This window comes from Hippoglossus stenolepis, chromosome 17 (assembly GCF_022539355.2).
Source record: "Hippoglossus stenolepis isolate QCI-W04-F060 chromosome 17, HSTE1.2, whole genome shotgun sequence".
Taxonomy (NCBI): domain Eukaryota; kingdom Metazoa; phylum Chordata; class Actinopteri; order Pleuronectiformes; family Pleuronectidae; genus Hippoglossus; species Hippoglossus stenolepis.
The window spans coordinates 20943880-20967328 of NC_061499.1; the positions used below are offsets into that span (position 1 = coordinate 20943880).

General features: G+C 40.3%; 1 protein-coding gene across 2 annotated transcripts in view; it reads left to right on the plus strand.

Annotated features, from left to right (window-relative positions):
- thsd7aa (thrombospondin, type I, domain containing 7Aa) overlaps positions 1-23449 on the plus strand; it is a 141750-nt gene that overhangs the window by 77391 nt on the left and 40910 nt on the right. For both annotated transcript variants that reach the window (XM_035181948.2, XM_035181949.2), the window contains exons 5-8: positions 4771-4926; positions 9741-9944; positions 16469-16663; positions 21605-21845. In XM_035181948.2, coding sequence (XP_035037839.2) covers positions 4771-4926; positions 9741-9944; positions 16469-16663; positions 21605-21845 — 796 coding nt within the window. The remainder of the gene's footprint in view (positions 1-4770; positions 4927-9740; positions 9945-16468; positions 16664-21604; positions 21846-23449) is intronic.

The window sequence follows — 23449 nt, forward strand, 5'->3', positions numbered from 1 at the left end:
GTGTTGGCTTCACCTAATTTCCTCACAGCAGAGGGTGTATTTGCTGGGCAAAGCACTGCCGGTATATCGTTGGATTTTGGTGTGGTTAACATAATGTCAACTGATTGAAGTCAAGTAACTGGTCTGCTAAATATCTTCAAAACCCCTTTTAAAATACTTGTTTAAAGATATCATTCACCAGCGGTATACTCGGAGGTAGCAGTAAAACAAGAAAAGGGAAAATAACCTGGTTGTTCTTATTTACTTAGAACCTGATCATTTTATATTATCAATGATTTCAAACTTCATTATTTCTATATTAGTGTATGCAACCGCTGTGTGAAGGATGTATTTGATGTGCAGCTCCTGTGAATGGCATCATCTGCTAAGGAATGTCGTTACCATTAATTATCAGAGAACATCTGCTTGAGTAGAAAACATGAAACAATAGTGTTTTAAAATTGATGTGAGGTCAGGGAGAAGAAGCTAGGACGAGTGTACTTTGATTTAAGCCCACAGAAGGAGGAGTGAATAATTACATGAAATTGAATTCACAACTGAAGCAAGTCCACTCCATGGGGACCGGCTCAGTTTAATTGTACTTTTTGACTCAGGCTGTACCACTGAAGTCAGAAGACTGCTGTGTTTATTGATTTGAGCCCAACGAGCGCAGGTGGAAATTCTTCTTCCAAAATCAGCCACTTGACAAGTGAGATAGAAATATTATTATGTTAACTAATGGGATCTGAGATCCATCCATGGGGCAAAGTGAGAGAAGTGACAGCCTCATGGCCAGACTAAATACTGCATCTGATTATTGTACAAAGACAGAGATTATAGGTTCAACTATAATCATTTGAACAATTTAATTAATTTATTGCTTTTATTTCAAATAAATTAAAGATCATTTATTCTCAAATTCAAAACAGAATATGGAAAATTAAGCACATTTTATTTATTTATTTTGCTTTAATGATAACTGTCTGCTACTCTTTAAAGTCATTGAGGAGCTGTGATTGTGACATTTAGTAGGTTTATTCCTTTCTTCAGTTAAAATGCAAAATGTTTAGATCAACAAAAATGTACTGTTGAAGTCGAGCAAAAAACTCTTAAATAGTAACGGTACAAATAATCATAACAATGGATCTGCTACATTATTTTAGGAAATGATCAAAGAATGTTTTCCAGTGCCGAAGCCAGAAAGTCCAAATGGAAACATGCTTTTAATTTGTAAGGACAATGCGTAATGGAACATCAATCAATCTAAAATTGCCAGTAGATAGACAAGAGGAAAAACAACTACTAGGATCCTTGGAGGAAGAAAAGCTCGATGCTTCATGAGAGCAGTTGGATGACCACTGCCTTTGCCTTTGAGAGCACCTGAAGTCAACAGAGGAAACTCATCCGAAGCCACTTTCAGCACCAGCACTCTGAAGAATCTCTTAATGTGTGGAAGCTCTTATCAAGACCACAGCAACTGTATCACTTTCTAGTTCTTGTATCAGAGCATGCAGTGGGTGATTTCATTGTGATGAGTGGAGGAAATCTGTAGCCCAATTACTCTGATGTAATTTTATCATTTTGCTTTCAAGGATGATCAGACTGCGATAGGATAGTCTGGCAGTAATATCTCTGAACACTCATTATTCCCAGAAGCTGCTACCACCCTGTATTCCTGCTTGTTCTTGATTAGATTTATTCACAAAATGAAAGATTTACTCAGTCCTGCACAAAGATTACTGCTCAAGCCATCACTGTTTATTATGTTACAATCTCAAATGGTTTTTGATTATCATAAGAAGCTATGTATTTGCCTCGGTACATATTTTATTGCCAGTTTCACTATTTCTTTCAGAGACAACAACATTTGAACAGTTAATGTGAGCACAAGTTTAACTTGTATCAGCTGTTTGCCGTAATTTCCTCTACTCGCTCTGATCATTATACCGCTTCAGGGAGCAAACAGTGACATGCAGTACAACAGCTGTGCCACTGTGATGTCTCGAATCCTCAGCAGGAACAGAACTGGGAGTAAGATTATTGATGGCACTTGGCATGTGGTGCTACAGGGCTGTGGCCTCGGAGGTTCCTAATTTGGTGGCTGGAGGAATAGCACAGGGAAAAGTAGACCATCTGGCAACAGAGTTACCTGAGCAAGGTCAGTCTGTGTGGAGATTTCCATTAATCAGCCTTTGTTATGTTTGTGGAGAGCTGCTCAAATTGTATGAGGTAGGAGGAGAACAAAGAGGCTATTGTCCTCCAAACGATAAGAAGCCACATGATCAGAAGACATGTCCGACTCTTCACTTGGCATTTGGATGCTTCAGCACCTGTTAGTGCAGTGGCATATTTGCAATTTGTCTGTTTAATACCTCCCAGTGGTATGTGGTAACTACTTACAACATTGTATTTATTTTATGCCAATCAGCATTTCTGATGCCTCATGGCTGAACAAAGCAGAAGTGCCTGCCCTGTCCAGATATTTAGCCATGTTCAAAACATGTCTTGGACCATTTTGGTCCAAAGTGAGATATCTCAACAACAATTAGATAGAAAGTCATTATGGAAATCCATGGTTCCCACAATATTGACTTTTCTCATTGTTACAAATTGCATTATCTCAAAATGCATTAGATGTGTTGCCATGTAATTTGGGGCAAAAAATGCATGGTCCTGGCATTTAGCTCCATTATAAAATCAGCTTGGCAAAGCTAGGATAAGCAACCTGGCAAAGAAGGTAAATGCCCTAAGGCCTCAAAACTACCACCAAGTTTGTTCCTACTTATCCGGGAATATACCCGCCATATTGTATAATACAATTTTGTCAAACCAAAACCTTAGGTCTGTGCAGGTGCTGTATGTAGGGGGGTGGATAGGAATCTGTGAACTAGTAAATACATCTAGAACTAAATGCATTATATTTTTCTGAAGTTGGGTGCAAAGGCAGCCTGATTTTGTTTCAAAATTAAAACCAAAACTAAGATAACTAACGTGGTAAACACAACTTCTAATGGTGATGATAACCAATGATGGCTCTCTTACAAATCTGGTAACATTCTGCACAAAAAATGTTGGCATACTCACACCAGCATTTAGATCAAAACACTACCTACCTTAGTGCAGCTGCACAAAGCTGGCAGCATAGCTTGAGTAACTGTATAAAATGCAAATTAGTGTATAATCACATAATTAAGAATGTTGGAGATTGTTTAAGCAACATGCAAAGATGCACCGATGCAAATTTATTTCTCAATCTTCCTATTAAGGTCTTTCCAGAGGCTCTATTATACAATGTGCCATTAAAATAGACTTAAAAGGATAATCACAAAGTGCTACGTATGAACAATCAATGGAGACATACCCAAAACACACTGTTAATATGAAAAGCAGCAGATTTATGTGTCCAGTGTAAGTCACATTACACCTTTTACACAGCCGTGGCTGTGGCACACACAGAAATCAGAAGGCTGTCGCAGAAAGCAGGAAAATGAAAAAGACGAAGATGACGAGTGTTACATGTAAAGTGACCATTTGATAGTATACATTTTTAGATGTATGTAATTAATTTTGTGTCATTCCCAATTTCCAATTTTATTCAATTCCCCTAGCAAAATGTTAGCGCTCTTTTTATGTGGGATTCCACAGTTCCCTAAGTGACACTTGATTCCCAATCCCAAAAGCAATTATATCAGCCAGTTAATTTTTTTCAACATAACTCACGTTTACCAACTGTGAAGAAAAATAAACACAAAAGTATATTTAAGAAAAATACCTTTCGATATAAAGTTGCCAGTAGAGCGTTTCATGTCACAATACTTGACATATCACCTGCTCTTGTGTTACATGGCTGCTCAAGGGCATGCCACATGTACATGCACTTAAGTGACGCTATTAAAGGACGCAGCTTTGGCCAAGCGAAGGTAATTTGCATGTGGATGAGGCTGCTGTGGCACAGTGAGAATGATTCATCAGCCTGACGACCTTGAAGAGAGTCACCTATAGCTGTTTGGAGCTGAGGTCTGCAGAGAATCAGGCCAAATGGAAGTCTGCTGCTGTGCTGGGAAAATAAAAGAGAACAACTTCAAGGTTGTAAGGTTTTGGAAGTTTGGGGCACTGGGGGGTGATGTGACTAAAAGTTTTGCATTTATGTGGCTTTGATTTTAACTGAATGGATTTATTTCTGGGGGGGATATTGGATCTGAGGGGCTCTTCTAAAGAACCAACATTTCTGTCTTTTTTTTCTTGGGTAAGTGGTTTGTAAGACTGGACATGGAATGCTGTAGTATCTGCACAGGATATAAATAGTCTATTACAGTTTTGGAAGTGAATGTAAGGTACTGATGTAAAAGGTAGAAATTCATATTTTGCAAGAGCATAGTGCAGAAGGAAATACATATGATCACAACCTAGGTTAATTGTGTTATTCTACTGTTAGTGTTTGCAGGGAATACTGTCCTTCTGTTTAAAGAAAATGTCGTAAGCAGCTTATTACTATCAATAGTTATATTTATTGTTAAATGAAGTCTGCAGCGGGGGGAAAAGGGGAAATCAGGTTGCTCCTATAGGTCATGTTCGAGGGTAAGTGGACCTATATGGCCATTTAAGTTGAAGGAATTTTTGCATGGTTATAAATGACAAAAATAGTTGAACATGTGGTCCTGTGTGGACTTTAACATTCTGTTCTTTTTTCTTTTTACTGTATCCTGATCCATTTAAATGCGATTAAAACCATGTTTTTTAACAGATCATGATTCCAACATTTTGCCATTGATTCTGTCTGTGTCTCCGTAGCATTGCGACCAGTGGACAGCATTCTGTGTCTGGGCATCTCACCGAACACCACCCAGCTCTGCCATATTAGCTGTCCTGTAGAGTGTGAGGTGTCGTCATGGAGTGCCTGGGGTCCCTGCACCTATGAGAACTGTCAAGATCAAGCAGCCAAGAAAGGTAAGGCCTCACTTAAAGAATTACTTTGGATGATAAATACATTGGGCGTCTCAGACGTCAGATTTCTGACGCAAGCAGGAGTGCGATTTCATACATGCTGCTATTGGCTGTTCATTACAAAGAGACTGCTGACTGAGGGTTGTGACCAAACAGTTCAGTATAGAGAAAAATGGCCAGAAAGCTTCTAATCCATATTATTAGTTAATAGGGTGCAGAGTTTTTCCCATACACTCTTTTCTCATTGGCAACAAATGAAAACGATGCTGCTACTAAAAAAAAAAGAATAAACTAAAAAACAAAATAAGTAGAGTGGGAGCAAAGCATCATCCTCTCCTATTCATATTTGTCGGCTCTTGTGGCAGGTTCTGCTACTCCATCAGCGGGGTGGGCACGAATGCTGCTTCAGCCCTTAATTATCCCTGGAACAGCGGCGTCCGCCATGACTAATGCATGTTGACTCTGCCTTAATGAAGCGCCTCAAATGAAAGGGATGGTTGGAAACTCTTCTCCATGTATCTTAATGATGGATCCGCTCCCACTCCCTCTTGTGCTCACTAAGCCACTTATGCTCTCACTGTCGTCTACTCTGTGTTGTGTAAAGCGAACATGAACACACACACACATCCTCAAGTCTGTGCATCCTGGTTCTCATTATACAGAGAGATATGGACTCAAAATGTTTCCTCCTGGCTTTAAATCTTTTGATCATCCGGCACTGAACATGGGAATCAGTTGGCTGTGATTAGAGTCACTACTGTTTTCAGAGGAAAGCAGATCTTTCCAGGATTTGACCAGCATCCAGTGATCGGTGTTATTAACAGTTGGGGCTGAAGCATCTAATTAGGGTGCCCCTAATCAACGTGGTCAAGACAAGTAGCAGGATTTAAATTGCATTATTTATTTATTTTTTATCAATTCAACTCGAAGCTTGTGTGTTTATATGGGATACATTTATATTAAATATAATCACACATCAACAACTTATATTTGTTTCTAAAAATGTTATACAATGACACAGCTGGATGTGATGTATTCCTACTACTCTGGACATCACATGTGGTCTATTGACATTACTCAATAATCGACGAGCAAAATCATGAGCCTCTGTGGAAAGTTGGACTACTTAAAATGTTTGATGAATGTTTGATGATTGTCCAAAAATGATACAGTTGACAGCTCTACACTGAAGCTGGTCAAGCTACTGTCACCACAGACTGAAAGGATGAGCTGCCTCACTGGTGCAAACTCATGAGGGTCCGGGCATTTCACAATGCAGATTAAGCCAACAAAGTTGAATCACATTCGTGGGGGTTTGAACTTGTGAACTTGATCTTGGGAGTTCCAACTCCTGTTGAGGTCCAGGTATACAGGGTACAAATCCATATGTGCTCTACCATTGCCACATAGGCGCAAGACAACCCACATTTACAAAATGACATTACTTTTTGTCTCCTTGTGTTCTCTTCTTCTGTTTCTATATGTCTTCATGCCACTTTGCCATGTTCTGCCATTTTGCGGTTCTATGACTCTCTGTAGTTGTTTACATGTCTTTGTGGTCTTTTTGTTTGTTTATGGACTCACCTTAATGCTACTTTGTGGTCTTATCCCATCTCTTTATGCTCATTTCCATCTCTTTGAGCTCATATTGTATCTCTTTGTAGAAGTTGTGAATGTCTTTGTGGTGGTAGGATTGACTTTCCGAGACATATTAACAGTCATTTCATGTAGAGGCTTTGGCCTGTGCCCTGTTGGCCTATTTAGTAATCCATCCACCACTGGGATTCTTGTCTCCCCTATATCATCACAAGTAAGCTAAAGCACATTTGTAAAATGAGCAGAGTAAGAACACATTGGATTTGCATTTTGACAGAACTTGGCTAGATGTGGACGTATCATAAATGTTTCATAAGTCCTCTTGGAAAGTGCAGAGTTATCCTGAAAAGGTCACCTAAATATGTGCTGTGTAACTTAAAACATGTGGAATGTGATGAAAGGTGCTATATGTAAGTTTTGTGCTGCACATATTCAAGAGTTTAATTCATTAGATTGTTTTATTCTTTATTTATTGAGTCTGTCCTCTCTTTCTCTATGGGTTGCTGGTTTGGCAGTCCTAACCTTACAGGTACAAAATGGGGAAAAAAAATGTAAAGCTTTGCTTAAGATTACTGGTGGTACTCTACTCACTACCAAGAGGTTTTTATACACCCTCTGGGCAGGGTTCACAATAGGAGAGGTGTTGGGCAGCCACCCAGGCCAAGCTAGCTGGTTAGCATGCTATACATGCTATACATGCTATACATCTATACATCTCTTAGTAAGAAATGGAATAAAGCTTTCTGAACGTGGTAAGTGAATAGCTGTTAATACTGGCTATGTAGCTATGTAATGGTGGCTAGTGATATTGAAGGTTTACAAATCGGGCTTAAAGGCACTGCATACTATCTGGAAGCTTTTGGTCATTCAAATACAGCTGGCAAATGTCTAACCTGGCTGTATATGTTTAGTAATGTGACCAATAATAGATTTAATATTTTTTTTACAGAAAGAGTCACTCTTCTTTTTTTCTTTCGGAAAGAGAAATGCAGAAAAGACAAACAACCGTTCATGCTAAACTAAAACAGGTGGCTCCTAAGGCCCTTTACATTTAAGCACCTAAATCACACGCCATTTTAACCATATTACTGAAGATAAACAGAATGATCAAACATTATTTTACATCTGAGGTAAGATCAACCAATAACAACGAGTGACAACACAGATTGCAACATTACACATAACTATATTGCTTATGCCTCATTGCAGGTTAGCACCCGAGATCGAGACACTAAACTTTAGCAGTAAAATGAGAACATGTTCCAAACAGATGATTATAGTCTGCACCAGTGTGGACCTAAACAATTTACATGATTAAAAAGTGGAACAGCTGTTGGCTTGCCACAGCCTCTGTCTCAGTGGATTCCATTACTGTAGAGTAGATTATTCTAACCAGGCCCAGCATTTTGATGCTGGGAATGGGGTAGTGTCTCCTCTGACCACTGGCACATCTGCTTGCTCTAATGCAGGGCTCACAACTCCAAGAAATATTAAAACTTTCTCACAGTCATGTTATCCTTGAATTAATACAAATAAATCAAATAATCTCCGTCTCTGTAGAATGGACACCAGGCCCAAATGCAGCAAAATTAATGCGTAAAAAACATTTGTTGGGACATAGCCCCATTCAGGGAGAGTCGTTGAGGTCTCATGCAAGTCTTTGACCTGGTGTTATTATCTACATCAAAATCGAGCAGGCACAACTAAACAGATGAGATGATCTTCCACAGCTCATCAGCCTTTTCCAAGTAGCCATTCATTCAGACGTTGATGGATGGGTGTTGTGGGATATGAGGAATACTTTCTCAAGCCACTGTAATCCTAGGAGTGGCCTAAATGTTTGGTAGTTATCAATATTGCACATTGATGATGAATTCAAGGAAATGTCTTAGGTTCATCCTCCGCTCTGTTTGATGGTACTAACCCTCCTAATGCTACTCAACAATTGAGTAGCATTTACATTTTACTGCTATTACTAACATTGATATATGTAAAGTGAAAACAATTTCTTAGATGCTAGTAAATCAGCTGACTTTGATAAATTCTAACTTTAAATTCGGGGGAACCAACCATTGATTCAAAATAAATAGTAGACACACCTTTCGTGTTATAGTTTTGCTAACTCGTGAAGTTAATGTTCATTAGTCGTACTTGAAAGGATGTCAGGGCAACACTTCGGGTGGTGAAATGGTCAAAATTAATATAGAATTTGGATGCAGTTAATGATCTAAGATAAAACTAGACTGGAGATTTGAATACCCTTTCAAAATTGTGAGTTTAGGTTATTACCTCAACCTTTAAACTTAACCCTCACTATCACATTTCCTTGAGAATCATTGCACATCCTTACTATCCTGCGCTGATGTCATGTAATAGAGAATCACATGTGATTGTTTTCATGTATGTGTCTTGAGTCAAAATGAAGCATCAAGCCTTGACAGCAGCTGCATGTGCTACACTGTTATCTTGCACCCATGCCATTCATAATACACCCTGCTGATGGCAAGTGAGTGAAGCCTGATAGAATTGAATTCCCTGCACCCCAAGACTCATCTTCCTTCATACAAACCCTCCCCCCCTCTTAGATGAAACATCTATCAATGGGTCTAGACACATCGCGGTACATGTTCTGCTGAGCTGCCTGATTAAATAAAGGTTTTTCGAGGGGAGAAAGAGGACAAAAAGAAATAGAAAAGGGGAGATTCTGCCGCCTCCACCTGAGTCCTGCAGGCACACCACGGCTCCTCTGCCTTATCGGGCATGTGCAGGAGTGTGGATTATGGTCTGAGTGACCTTGGCTGGGCTGAAGTTAACACCCTCCCCCCTTCTCAGGACCTGGGTCATGGGATCCGATGCCCTTGAGCAGAGGGAATGACACACACGAGAACAAACCCCAGCTGATTTAATGGATTCCTGCATGCATTACTCACTTTGGATAAAAGCTGAGAGTCGAAGAAAAAAAAAGTCATTATGTGAAGTTCTTAGAATTTCTGTCAACTTTAGACTTAATGGACTGTCACGTCAAATACAATATCACAATTATCATCATCAAGGCACACTGTGACCATGGAGTGAAGTTAATCTACTTACTGTTTCATGTTAGACACATTCAGATTGCATCAGGTTTTCGCTCTGCAGATCACAGAGGGGGTGCTGTGGTTGATTAGCGTGGGCATGTTTGTGTTCATTTACTTCATTAGGTTCCTTTTGTTCTCCGACAGGCTTCAAACTGAGGAAGAGGAAGATTGTCAATGAGCTAATGGTCGGGATGGGGAACTGCCCCCACCTGGTGGAGGCAATACCGTGTGAAGACCCCAGCTGCTACGACTGGCTGGTGATTAAACTGGAGGAGTGCATCCCTGACAATGAGAAGGAGTGTGGACCAGGAACCCAGATCCCTCAAGTGCAGTGTATCAACAGTGATGGTGAGTAGACAAATGATACATGACACAAAACATCTATTCAGGTCTTGGAATAGCTTGTGTCTAATCAGCCGCCACCTTTTTCCATGGATCTCCACTATGGCTTTATAGCGGTGGCATTAAGGGTTTACAAAGTTTCACACTTAACTTTATGAATGTTATGAGTGCACCATCCAGGTCCCATTGTGCGAGGTATTTTGCAATATACTGTATAGCTGCCATAGATCTTTTGCAACTCAAAAAGCTGAGTATGTATGGAAGAACACAAAATGCTCCAATTCAGGGGCTGCATCCTTCAGAGGCTGCATTTGAAAACTGATTGGGTCAAAGTAGCAAAGGATACAATGGGTAGATCTCTCTTGGGCCATTGATTACGCACTGTTGACAAAGCTATCTCGCTATGCAGGCGGTGTGGCTACAGTAAGTGCAACAGCTGAAAGTTGCAACGGTAAGGGCGGTACAAGCTGGTGATGCAAGTAGGAAATCCTTTGTACATGTGACGGCCTCATTTCAGCAGTCTACTCGGTCAACAAGCCATCAATCAATCAAATTGTATAGCCCGTTTCACAAATCACAGTTTGTCTCATAGGGCTTAACAAGGTGTGACATCCTCTGTCCTTAACCCTCATCAAGAGTAAGGAAAAACTACAAAAGAAAAACCTATTAACAGGGAAAAAAACATAGAAACCTCAGAGAGAGCCACATGTGAGTTATCCCTCTCCCAAATAGCAATATTAACAAGGGCCACGTTTTCATAGCCCTCCGAAAGATAAAGCCCCTAAATTTCTATGCAGCGTACAATGCTAATCTTTCTTAACACTGGGGTTTTCTAAGTTGTCATATATATCTCTAAGTTGTAATCGAGTGACATAAGTATGGAACTTACTGTAGCATACACATCACCCTTCCTGTTTCTGTGCACATTCAGGGCGTTAAACCCTACCACAATAATCTGTTTATGAAATATACTGTATGCCTGAGGGTGAAAACCTTCAAGTGTTTTACATTCAAATGCAGGTGCTTGGAACTGCAAATGTACCAGCCCTGATAAAGTGACTCTTTTAAACCCTTGAGCCAATTAGCAGATAACTGGACGGGATCTGTTACGCTGGGAGGTTGTGTTCAATGTGCTGTGTGAGTTTACTCAGCTCTGAATGCTGCAAAGTTGCTCGGCCTCCCTTTGAACCATCATACTGTGGGCCCTGTAGCCTTGGCTCATTGCCCATCATTGTAATTGCTGTAGTTGTGGGGAGACATCGCTCTGTTGTTTCTGCTTTTCTAAGCAATTTCATTGTGTTCCTCTGTGTAGCTGCTTTCGTCTGGACTCCTGTGAGAGAATGCGAGGCTCCAGGAAAGCAGTGTTGGCACGTTTGTTAATTTTCTCAGCTATTTTGAGAATTAGTTTTTGTCCTGAGATGAAAGACGAGTTTCAGTCACATTTATTGAATCTCAATCTTTTTATTTTTGGTAAAGTTTTACTCTCCTCTTAGTCAAAGAAAACATTTGAATCACCTCTGTTTTCCTCAGTGATAACGTTTAATTTTTTTAGTCCTATTTATTGTTTAAAGACAATAACTCCTCTTCTTCATGGACAAACAAATACGCACACACACACACACACACACACACACACACACACACACACACACACACACACACACACACACACACACACACACACACACACACACACTCAAAGTTACCTGAGTTAGACAGTCTTTTACATTTTCATTTTTTTCAACAAGTAGACTAATGAAATCTTTTTCTGGAGAAAGGTAGTTCAATATACATTACACCTGACTTAACACATCATATATTAGGAAAAACGAAAAAGATAATCGAGTGCTATAAACTATATACACCGTGTGCTTTTGTGTGACTTCTTTTTTCACATCTGTAAAAAGTTGTTGGGACAGTAAACAAAACACAGTGAGCTCTTTCTACTCTGCATTGTACATCATGTGCCACTGGGTCCAATTAAAAGTTGAATCTGTTGGACTTTAGTACTGAAGTGAAGCTCCAACTTTCAGAGGTTCTGCTGAGAGCAGTGGAAGGAATAATAATGCATGTTGCTGGAAAAGACCTTAATACATGTTCTGTGTCTTCTGGGAAGGTGGGAACAGAAAACTACTGGGATTCTTTGAAACATTTTTCTGTTTCATTTCTGTTCATTCTTGACAAATTAAGTGTAGGCAACCTAAATCAAAGGGAAGCTGAATGTCACTCACACATATTCCCTGGGAGAGCCTGTGGGGAAGTAAACATTTTTTATAGAAAACTGCAGGTAGCAAAATGTCTTGAGATATATATTTTTTCTAATCTTTCTTTCAGTGGTATGATGTAATATTAAGGTGATGTTGTGACAAGAGATGAATTGCGAGACATATTTATTTTTAGCTATTTGTAGTTGGCGTATTATTTTTTTGCAATGAAGGAACAACCACAAAACAACAAAACAAAACCAGTAGACAATGGCCTGAGAAGTCAATGGTAAAAATGTTATGGGGGAGGGGATATGGCTAGTGCGGGTAGATTCCTGAACCATAACACAGTCACTGCTAATGAGGGCTCTGGGGAGTGAAAGAGAGATGGGGCTTGTTCATCAGTTTCCATATTATACTTATCATCAAGGTTCACAGGCTGCAGTGTACGATGCTACCACTGTGGCACTGATTACTAATCCTCCCCGCCACCAGCAGTAAGAGAGCTGTTGTTGGCTGTCGTTCTTTTAAGGTGTGTCATTGAACAGAATAATGTGGTATACCAGTGTGGTGATGTTCTACAAAACATAAAGATTCAGACTGGTTGCAACTTTACCTGTAATGAAAATGAGGAGGGGTGATGGAGAAGGCACGGTGACGCAGAGCAGAGCAACTTGTTTGTGTTTGCTCCTCAAACTCTCTTAGCAGCTGTGCTACATGTGAGGGAAACACCCTTTTTTTACCAGACGCTGGTACAACCTCCACTGCTGCTCGCTGTGATTAACTCCTCAGCTGACAGTGCTGCCAGAAGCCACGCAGGGGAGTCTGTCTGTGACGTGGAAGGGTTTTATGACTGAACTGCGACGACAATGCACACATTTTATTTTTTGGGTGGAAAAGATGACTAACAAATATAGCATGAAAATCTAAGTGTTAAAGGTAAAAGAAGAGAGTATTTGTAGGCTGTTTTGACTGAGGGCAAATAAGCTGAAAGGTACTGTAACGGTGAATATTTCTCATAATTGTGCTAAGGTAGGTTGGAGAAAAAACATAAATTGTGTCATTAATCAAATTTAGTGGCAACTCAAAGAGAGAGAGAGAGAGAGAGAGAGATTGTTTGTCTGTGCTGACATCCTGACATTCTACTCTGAATCTGAATTCCTTCAGTCTGTTGCTAGTCACAGTGTGAATAATGACTGTGAATAAAGATGGTCTTCCTGCCACTGTACAAGGGAAGGCAAGATATTCCTGATAAAGCAATGCTGCATTGCACTGGTGACATTTTTAAAGCCAGTCTTTTTAGAGGTGATTGTGGATTTTGTTTAAATGTTGCACGAACACAGGCGCTTGACCAAGTGATTTTATAGCATGAACTAACTAATTATCACAAACATACATCATAAAATTAAAAATTACCTAAAATGACGCAAACCAACTTCGAAGAAAAACATTTTTCAATCCTTTCCTTTGATAAGCAAACACAATAACACCTGTTCACTGATGGCTACCATCTTCTATCCTATTTTTTTGGTTATTGTTTTTTTTGTTCCTGCAAACAAGTGGGAGCAGCTGGACAGAGCGATCACATTTCTTTGTGGACACATCCTATGTCCTATCTTCATATGGGTTACATTCCTACAGAAGACACATCCTATACAGTATTGCTAATGCTTTTAACATCCCTCACATATTCATTGATCTTTTGCCTATTCCACTCTATCACTAAGTAGGGAAGTTCTTTGACTCCAAGTATTTCTCAAGGTGACCTCATCTTCATCGTTCTTTCTTCCTCTCCTTCGATCTTCTGAGAGCCACTCAGCTGAAGAGATGTGCATGGGTTTCCTTTCATGGCACCCTGTTGAATCAGACTTATTGGTAAATTAGATTAGCGCAGCCTGCTCCACAAAGTCAGCATGGATTTAGTCTTCCTTTCTTCCCCATTACCTCTGACTGCATGAGAGGCAATCTCCTCCATATGTGGCAGGGTTGAATGGAGGAGATGTCAGCTTCCATCGGGTACATTTCCATCAACACAGTTTCAGACAGAGGTTTGACTTGCCTGATGTGTGTAACATTAAAAAGAAAATTCCTCGCTTTGATCGCTTCAATTGCTTGCTGAGCTCAGGGCCAACTGGTATCGCTTGAGCTTCTCAGATGTTTGAGCTTCGCAGAATGATTTTAAACAGCATGAAATAAGGGGCTTTCTCGGAACCACTTCCTTCCTGCTTCCTCTACAAGGCCTCTTTTGACTTAACTTTGACATTTCCCCAAAAATGATGTTCCTGTTCCTGGCATGTGTCTTAGTTTCTCCTGTCGTACTGCAGCTACTGTAATGGTAGCTCATTGGAAACCCTTACCTTCAGACTAAATTTTTAATTTTTGCGGCCAGATTTTCGATGATCATGAGATGTGCACTGCACTCCTACCCACCGACATACCTGACACCATTTCCCTTTTCATTTGAATGGGAAAAGATATGACAAAGATAGCCACACTTTTTCACATTCACAGTGTTTTTAATCACCAAGCACGAGAGTCAACTCATGTGGTGCTCCACTAACAAAAGACACCATGGAAGCCATCACTTGATGCCGGACACTTGAATGATTTTCTCCAGTATCTATCACATGGGTGTCTTCTATTACCCCTGTCAGGGCTCCATATGTCCCCCATCACCAACGCTGCCCCTCTCCCCCAGCCATGTGGCATCCCTCAGGGTTTTCTCCTGACTGGCTTTTTATTGATCTCTTGTTGTCCCCCTGATGAAAATGGGTCTGTGTTTTCCCCGGGGTCCCTGGCGTGTCATTCGACTTACCAGTTGCCATTCTTCCTCTCCTTTACAATGAGATTTTCAGATATGGTCTTTCAGCGACAGCATGGGCTGGGATGGAATGGCATGGAACGGATAGATGGGGGTGGATGGAGAGTGAAGACAGCCTGCAGATCTTGATCAATATGGAACACATCAGCAGCTTAACAGCTCCACCCCTCTAAAAGCAAGTCCTTGAGAAGACCTTAAATAGAAACCAGTATGAATACTCACGTGACGGCTATTTGGGACTAGTTGTATTGCAGAAAAAAAATGATTCTACAACTCTCTGCGTATTTAGTTTGTCTCTGCAAATCAAAAACGTTCACAGTCATTGAACACTTAAAGAGATGACTAATTATGATGTTGTATTTTGAAACAGAAAGAGAATTGTATTAAGAAGGCTATGAGGTGGGGCAGGAAAATGGCAGGAAAAGGACAAACTGTTGGACCAGACATTCAGCATTGTTTTTACATTTCTCCTTGTTGCTATGGGCCTGCAACACATTAGATCATGACATTTTTAGAGATGAAAGCATTTACATATTTAAACATGCATTTACTACACTAAAAGCTCACTTATTGGACTTGCTGAACTATCCCAGTGGCATATGCTAAAGTATTAATGTCCAGTTAAGCACTATTATGGATCAAACATATGAAAATGTTTCCAAGGGGTTGAAATGATATCAGTATCGCAATGATTGAAAAAAAAATTGCAACACATATCGGACAATATGAGGATTGCTTTAAGCTTTTCTACCCTCAAACATGCAGATTATGAGTATATATCTATTTTCAGGTGCTAATAAATAGAATACAAGGATTTATGTATAGTATTATTTCACTATCACAACAATCTCTGCTCAGACCTATTTATTAGGAAATTATCACATTTCTCCTCAGTGTAGCTGTAAGCTGTATTTTGGTTATCATGTAAAAAGACGTTCATGTTTTGTTTTGGTTTAACCTATCTTTGGTGGGTGCAATAAGGAGCTCTCTGATGATTTTTCTGCTTGCTTTGCTTTTGGCTCAACTGCAAAATAGAACATGTGATCAGTGTTGTACAGGTGAGGTTGAGACATCACTGAAATAAGGAAAAAGGAATTCAGTGAGATAATTCCAAATATCAGTGAGCTAAATACTTCCAGGAGAAGGAGGCAAATCCGCAGGACAGATGTTGCTTCTCAATATGTAGCAACATGCCACAACCTGAGGGAGCACACACATGCATATGTACTTGGGTAGACTGTATTGTGATGCTTTGTCAACATTTGTTATACATTGTTCTAATGTTGATGCTAATGTTGAATTTGACTTCAGTATTCTATATTTAACCCCCCACCCCTACTGTGAAAGAAAGAAAGAAAGAAAGAAAGAAGCACAAAAACGTCCTTCATTAAATCTTCAGCCTTTTTGTGGACTGAATTGGAACATGAAGCACATTTAACCTTGATTTGTCTTTTGTTTTATATACATTTTTATTAAAAACATGTCATTTTTGTTGCATCATGCAGGTAAATATGTGGAAAGACAGCTCTGCCGTGATGCCATCCTGCCCATGCCCGTTGTCTGCGAGGTGCCTTGCCCAAAGGACTGTGTCCTGAGCCCCTGGACCCCCTGGTCTCTCTGCTCCCATACCTGCTCTGGAAAAAACACGGAGGGAAAGCAGACCAGAGCTCGCTCCATCCTCGCCTATAACGCTGGAGAAGGTAGGAAGTCTCTGAAGCAGGAGAATAAAGCTGCATCCGGGGTATTGTTGGTTGGGTCCGACAGATACATGGTTGGACCTCACATGGAACTTTAAATTACTTAGAAATCAGTCAGTCAGTCAGTACCACTTAATACAAGCTAAGATAACAATGCTGACCCTGACAGAGCATATCCATTAATATCAGTGTCTGCCTTCACAAACCAACCATAATTCCACATTGGTGCGAGTATTGCAAGTTTCCCTCTTTGTGCTGCGTATCCTCCTCGCCTCTTCTCCTTATTTAAGTAAAATGTCAAAGTTTGTTGTTTTGTGTTCCTCTGCAGCGACTGCAAAGGTTGTGGCGTGGGTTACTGTGATGCAGGGTAAGAAGTGAGTGGAGGGATAAGCCCACAGAACTGTCACACGACTGAAGCACAATGTTTTTATCACAATGTCAAACTGTGTAGTTCAAAATCTTCTTGCCTCTTAAAAAAGGATTTTGCATTTTAATTCTGTTCAAGGTCCTTCCCTGCTGTCGTTGGTGCGACCAATCTTCGGTACATATGTTTTTGATGTTCTTAGGTGGCAGCAAGAGATGTTTTGCTGAGGTAGTGTGTAGACTTCATGTTTAACGTAAGGGAAATAGAAAAGTAGCTACCTTGATGTCATCTCTTCCTGCCAATGTGCTGGCCCAGCAAAATCCCTGTGCTTTTAGAATAGGAGAAAAAATAGAATCAATAATAGATTAAATAGAATGAAAAACAGAATAGATACAAAAAAGTTATTGTTCGTGAGTAGTAACAGTAGTATTGAGTATTCCTTCGCATTATTTATTTCAAATCCCAAGGTAAGGGGTGGATATTTAAATGGTGCTGGAATGATGCTGAAGCAACTGTTAAAGCCCAGCCCCCCCAAGCTGTCAATCACACTGTGAGTGACCCATTCTCACCAAACCTCGTTATGTGGAAAAATGAGAGGCTGCACAGATGGTTCAAGCATCTGGCTTGGCAGCAGATCGTAATTTTATGTTTTACGCCCCTTTTATCATTTTAACAGCTTATGACGTCTGACTTCTGGAGCACATTGCGTGGCATGCTGTCTTTTACATATTTGCAATAAAGTAGCATCCACGCTGGAGCGAGGGAACATGGATCACATATGATACTGTGTGCTGTGGGCCATGCCTTGTCTAGCTGCTTTCTCAGCATTCAGAAAGCAGATATTGCTGGAGAGTTAGATGGATGGCAAGGGCCAGAGCAGTGAGCCAAACATGTTGATGTGGAATGTGATGAATTAAGTGTCAAGTAACATAGACATCTCCTAGTTGTCAGCTTTGCCGAGCTGAGAAAGGTTTGGAAAGAGCCTCAGTATTCTGTAAGGGTCACACAGCAGAGTAGAGAGTAGCAGAGTAAAAGGCAACTCTTGCCCTTACAGAGGTTTAAAAATATCTCCAGTCTGTGGTTGGCTGCCTTAAAGCTGCTCTTCAGTCCATCATCATCACAGTACGAAAAGGTCAAAGTCACAGTCTGAACTTTTATCAATGCAGACCAGGAATGGTCATGTTTTTTGTATGCACACCTGTGCTATAATGTGGTTTTTACAAAACCTTTGAAAAAGATCTTAGTTTAAAAGTGTCCATCACTTGTGATGCCCTGTTACACATTAGCTTAGTGGCTGAGAAATTAAACTGTGAATCTATCTTTTCATGAAAAAATTATTAATCCAGGACTAAACCACTAATTTGGAAATTAAAATGAGGGTCAGCAATACAGTGACTGCTCACGTTGATTATTTCCTCATTCGTGATCATCTACTGTAGATATTCTGTAAATTACTGCACTGCCATGGCTCTTTCTGAAACATTCTCATGTCTGTATATTTGGCATAGAGCTGAGAAAATGGGACAATTAGCTTAGTTTCAGCTAAAGAACTGGAACTAAGTTAAACCAGCAAACCTGGAACTGATAAAAAACTATTTACACTTCACTAATGAAGCATCTAACTGAAACAGGATTCTCTGCACACCCTCCAGCAAATGGCAGCTGACATAGGTGCAGATGTACAATCCTCATTGGATAATTGGTTCAACTGGGGTTCAAATCTATTGGACAATGAATCCAAGGACGGGAGTTGCCATGGTCTGTTTACCAGTGTCAATTATAGCTCACCTATAAGAGGACACATTAAGCTGTTAAGTTATGCCAGAAGGCTGACATAATGTGAGAACCAAAACAGACCAGCACACACTTGTCTTAAAGTCACAAGTATAAAAGTACAAAAGTCCACAAGTCAGAGGAAACATGAGTAATGTGTTTCTTATTTTGTACCAAAGGGCTTTAGAGTGTGAATGCAATAATCCTCTCTGCAGAGTGGTGAGCTCATGATGTCACCACCTCCAGGAGAGGGTGAGAGTTTTATTTTATTTCCCAGAACCTAAATGATGTTGTAGAGCCGAGGTTAGCCTCAGCATAATGGCAGGCAATAGCATACTTTATATTTTGTATACATATTACAGTTTTAAATTCATATCTTTAAAGATCACACGCCTGATTGCTCAAAATCCTCCATCAGTTTAAGATATTGTGTGTGGTTAAACTGGTTTAAAAGTATATATATTTTTAAGTATATAAAAATATGGCTAAAATTGGATAAAGAGTACATTTTAACCACTTTTATCAGACAACCACAACACTGACACATGTGCAAAGGGGATATGACGCCATAAACAGGAAACCAAATGAAACATACCATTAGCTTGATTAAAAAAACACATATCAATAGGTTTGAAATCCAATATTGATAATGTAACTACACAACTCAATATATGTGTATAACATAGGTTTAGTTGTTTCTGGACATCTTAATGCAGAAAGGTTACATATTCTACAAATATTGTAAGTATTTTATCAAAATGATATGACACTTTTTCATCCTTAAAAAAACAATGTCAGCAATTTGTTTTACATGAGTGTTATCGTGTTTTGCATTTAGCCTCCATAGTCTTCAGTGAACCATTAGCTGCATAGTCACATGGACACAATCCCACTAACACAAATATCAGTGCGGTGTGTACAGGTGATGGTATGAGATAACTCAGGTCAAGACAAACATTACAAATGACAAGACAGTGTTGAGTTAATCACTTTGTTAAGCACTCAGCCAATAATATCTGAAGACAGTGATGAGGTAAAGTCGACTGCTGCAGAACCCTTTCTTGTGACCTGGACAAATTTCACCCATTTGAGCTGCTCATTTTTCAAAAACCTGTTGGGTTTAATTGGTAGCACTTAAATATTTATCAGTTAACTGTTTAATTAGCCTGTGCAGCAATAATGGTGTGTCTTTCCATGTGTTAATGAGCTCCGCACCTGATAGATGACTGCACATGATGATGAAATCCACTGATATCGCTTATAAATTACAGTCTAGGATATCACCTCTGAGCTGTTACACAGAGGTCAGACGTTTCCTCTATTTGAGCTGCTTTCTCATGTCCAATTCAATGCTCCATCTCTGGCTGGAAGATGTCATTCAATGCCTTCTGAGGCGCTAATGGCTGACCTTCTCTTAGGGGGGTTGTCTTCTCCCCAAGGTGATGGCGGCTGCTGATGACAAGGTTTCGTGATGAAGTGAGTCACATGGTGTGCAAACCCCACCTGGGTCCACATCCAGGCCCCTGGCTCTGTATAGACACTCTGCCCCCTGGGTCATCTCATCTCTGTCAATCCTCGTGGCTGGCCCAGCCCCCAGAGACTGTCGGCCTTATCTCTCATGATGCTTCAGCCATGTTTGTTTTCATACAAGTCATAGAAAAATAAAGGCTGATTGTTTATCTATAGCTATGCACAAAGACTCACACAGCAAGTGATAGCCAACACCTTACTGCTTGCCAATTCTCTTACCTTAACTAGAATAATTAAAAGTAATTGTTGAACATGCAAATGTTGTGTGCACCCTACTAAGACAGCTCTTGAGAACTCCATAACCCCCCTCCCACACACACAGGCAGATATCACAGCTTGCAAACACTTTTGGTGGCCAGTCAGGATGGTCTCTATTCCTGATTTCAGAATCTTCTGAACTCTCAATTCTTTATATCACTTTTATCGCTAGATATTCTTAAACTGCTCTCACACACAGCACATTCCACTATCCCATCGACCGCAGGACATTTGTATCCAGAGTCTGCTGGCACTGAGGGGAATTCATTACTTCCTCTGTCTTTGTGATGTTTACACACAATGCCGAAGCAGAATATACCCACATCAATGCCTAACAGTTGACAAGTTGGCAGTTGCTTGTCTTTTTCCTTTTCTCCAAACACACCTTTGGTGACTGGCCTGTTACCAAAATGACTCAGGCTTATCCTGTAGTCACTGCAGATGGTGTCTTGTGTGATGAGTTGGCCGGTTTGGGGGTCCTCCTGATCCTGTTTGCACAACAAGGCTGTACAGTGGAATGATGAGGGAACCACTCCTTTTTCAGATCAACCTTCCTCCAGTTCCTCTGCAGTCATTCGGGGTTTGACTTTTCTTTGTTCCCAGCAGACCTGCAATTCCAAGTTCTAATGATTCCACATCTCTTATTGACATTTCAGAAGGTGCAAGTTTTGATCTGGAAGCACGTTGATATCTTTTTATAGAATTCCCTGCTTTGTAGGCATCAATTAGCTTCATTTCCGGTTACTCCGTCAGCTGATTAGAGGGGCGTGGTTGTGTTGAGTGCACAAGGTTTCAAGAGTCAGAGAACTGTTCTGTTCTGAAATTGTCATCAGCTCATGATTCCTGCTAGCCCTGCCCAAGTTCTAGCTAGTCAACCAAGACATAACGAGTTGATGGAGTTTTAAGTGTTTTAAAATTGTTCCTATCTTCCAACACGTTTTCCAACTTCCTGTGTCAGTGCCAATTAGATTTTGTCCGTAGCACAGCTGCAATACTGACGCTGTTTCACTGTTCCTCAGGTGGAATCCTCTGTCCAAACAACAGTGCTCTGCAGGAGGTGAGGAACTGCAATGACCACCCCTGCACCGTGTACCACTGGCAAACATACCCTTGGGGCCAGTGCATAGAGGACTCCTCCATTCCGGTCACCAACACATCTGCGAGCAGAACACACGGGGACGACGCCTCCTGCTCAGTGGGGATGCAAACTCGCAAGATCATCTGTGTCCGGGTCAACGTGGGCCAGGTTCCTCCCAAAAAGTAAGATTCCCCCTTAAGTCTTTATTCATGGACCTCAAGTATGAATTGGATATTTCTACGCTGGTTTCAAATTAGAACCAGGTATTTAGCATGTTATAAGTTGTCCACTTACGTTTGCTTAGTCTTTTATGATTCCTCCCACAACCGGGTTTCTAAAGGTCTGTAATATCTATCTGGTATATTCAAGAGCCATATTCTTCCTAATAGAGCAGAAAGAGATAAGTCTTTTGTGTTTATAGGATCCTCATTTCTATCATACAGAAATGATTTTGTTATTTTAGGGTTGGATTTAGGGTTGAAGTTTCACAATATAAGGGATTTTGAAAATATATGGTTCTTTGAAACAACAGTATGCAACAATCATCTTGAAGTAATGGCTACATATTCATTTTTATGATCAAGACTAATGAACTGTAGATCACAACTGGGAACATTTCAAACTATTCTAGTCTTGCATTAGTTTTGTTCCTTGGAGAGACAATTGTCCAATTAAAGTTGTATAGGCAGAATTAGAGTAAAGTCTCGATGTCACAATGCGTCAATTTAAAGGATCAGTGTGTAGAATCTACTGACATCTAGTGGTGAAGTTGCATGTTGCAGCTGATTACCTATCACCTCATCCTCCCCTTCCAAACATGACAGAGAACCTGTGGTCACCTTCAGTTGTCACAAAAATTAAAAAGGTGTTTAGTTTGTTCAGTTTGGACTACTGTAAAAAAACATGGCGGCCTCCTTAGAGAGGACCCGCTCCTGATGTAAATATAAAGTGTTTAAATATAAAAGGCCCATTCTAGGGTAAACAAAACAACAATTCCTACAATTTAGATGGTCACACACAAGTGAAAGCATGATTTCTGCCAATAGATCCCTTTCACCTAAATCATAAACTGGACCTTTAAAGACATTCAGCCATTTATAAATACAGAAACATAAGACAGTAAAAACAAATTTAGATAGAAAAGTGCACACTTTGATACCTTGTCACATCACATCCACAGCTGTTAACAGGATCAAGAGTGGGGACATATAACCCAGCTATCTGTTTACAGCCATTAAACTATTGTAGCAACAGGACAAATGACCATACAAACAGTAACAAGTGAGAATGATGAGAGGATACTTTGATTACTGTATAGAATGTCAGACAAGATGGTGTCAGTTTCCCTGATCATCAGGATTGGCTCAGGATTGGTTGTAGACTTAGTTTGCACATGGCACTTTGTACCATTCATTGTCCTGGTTAGTATGTGGATGTCGGTGTCTGGCAGAGGTGTAAGCTGAGGAGCTGCTGACCAACCATTTTAAACATATGGGTCTGTTTCCCCCTCCTCAAGGCATCTGCTGGGAAACGGTATTATCCATTTATTTATTCAACAGAACGTCAACATTATTCTGGCAGCAAGGTGGCCCTGTGCAGGCAAATCCCACCAGCCCCCACGCTGTGTATGGAAATTAATTTGTATTCCTGCGCTTACTCCTGAACATACAGTGTCATGCTGAGCAGTGAGCCTGCTGACCAGGGACACACTTTCACATCAGTAGAGAGAGGGACATCCACTCTTAACAGTGGCACCAGCTGTGGACATAGAGTGAGGACTGCCAAT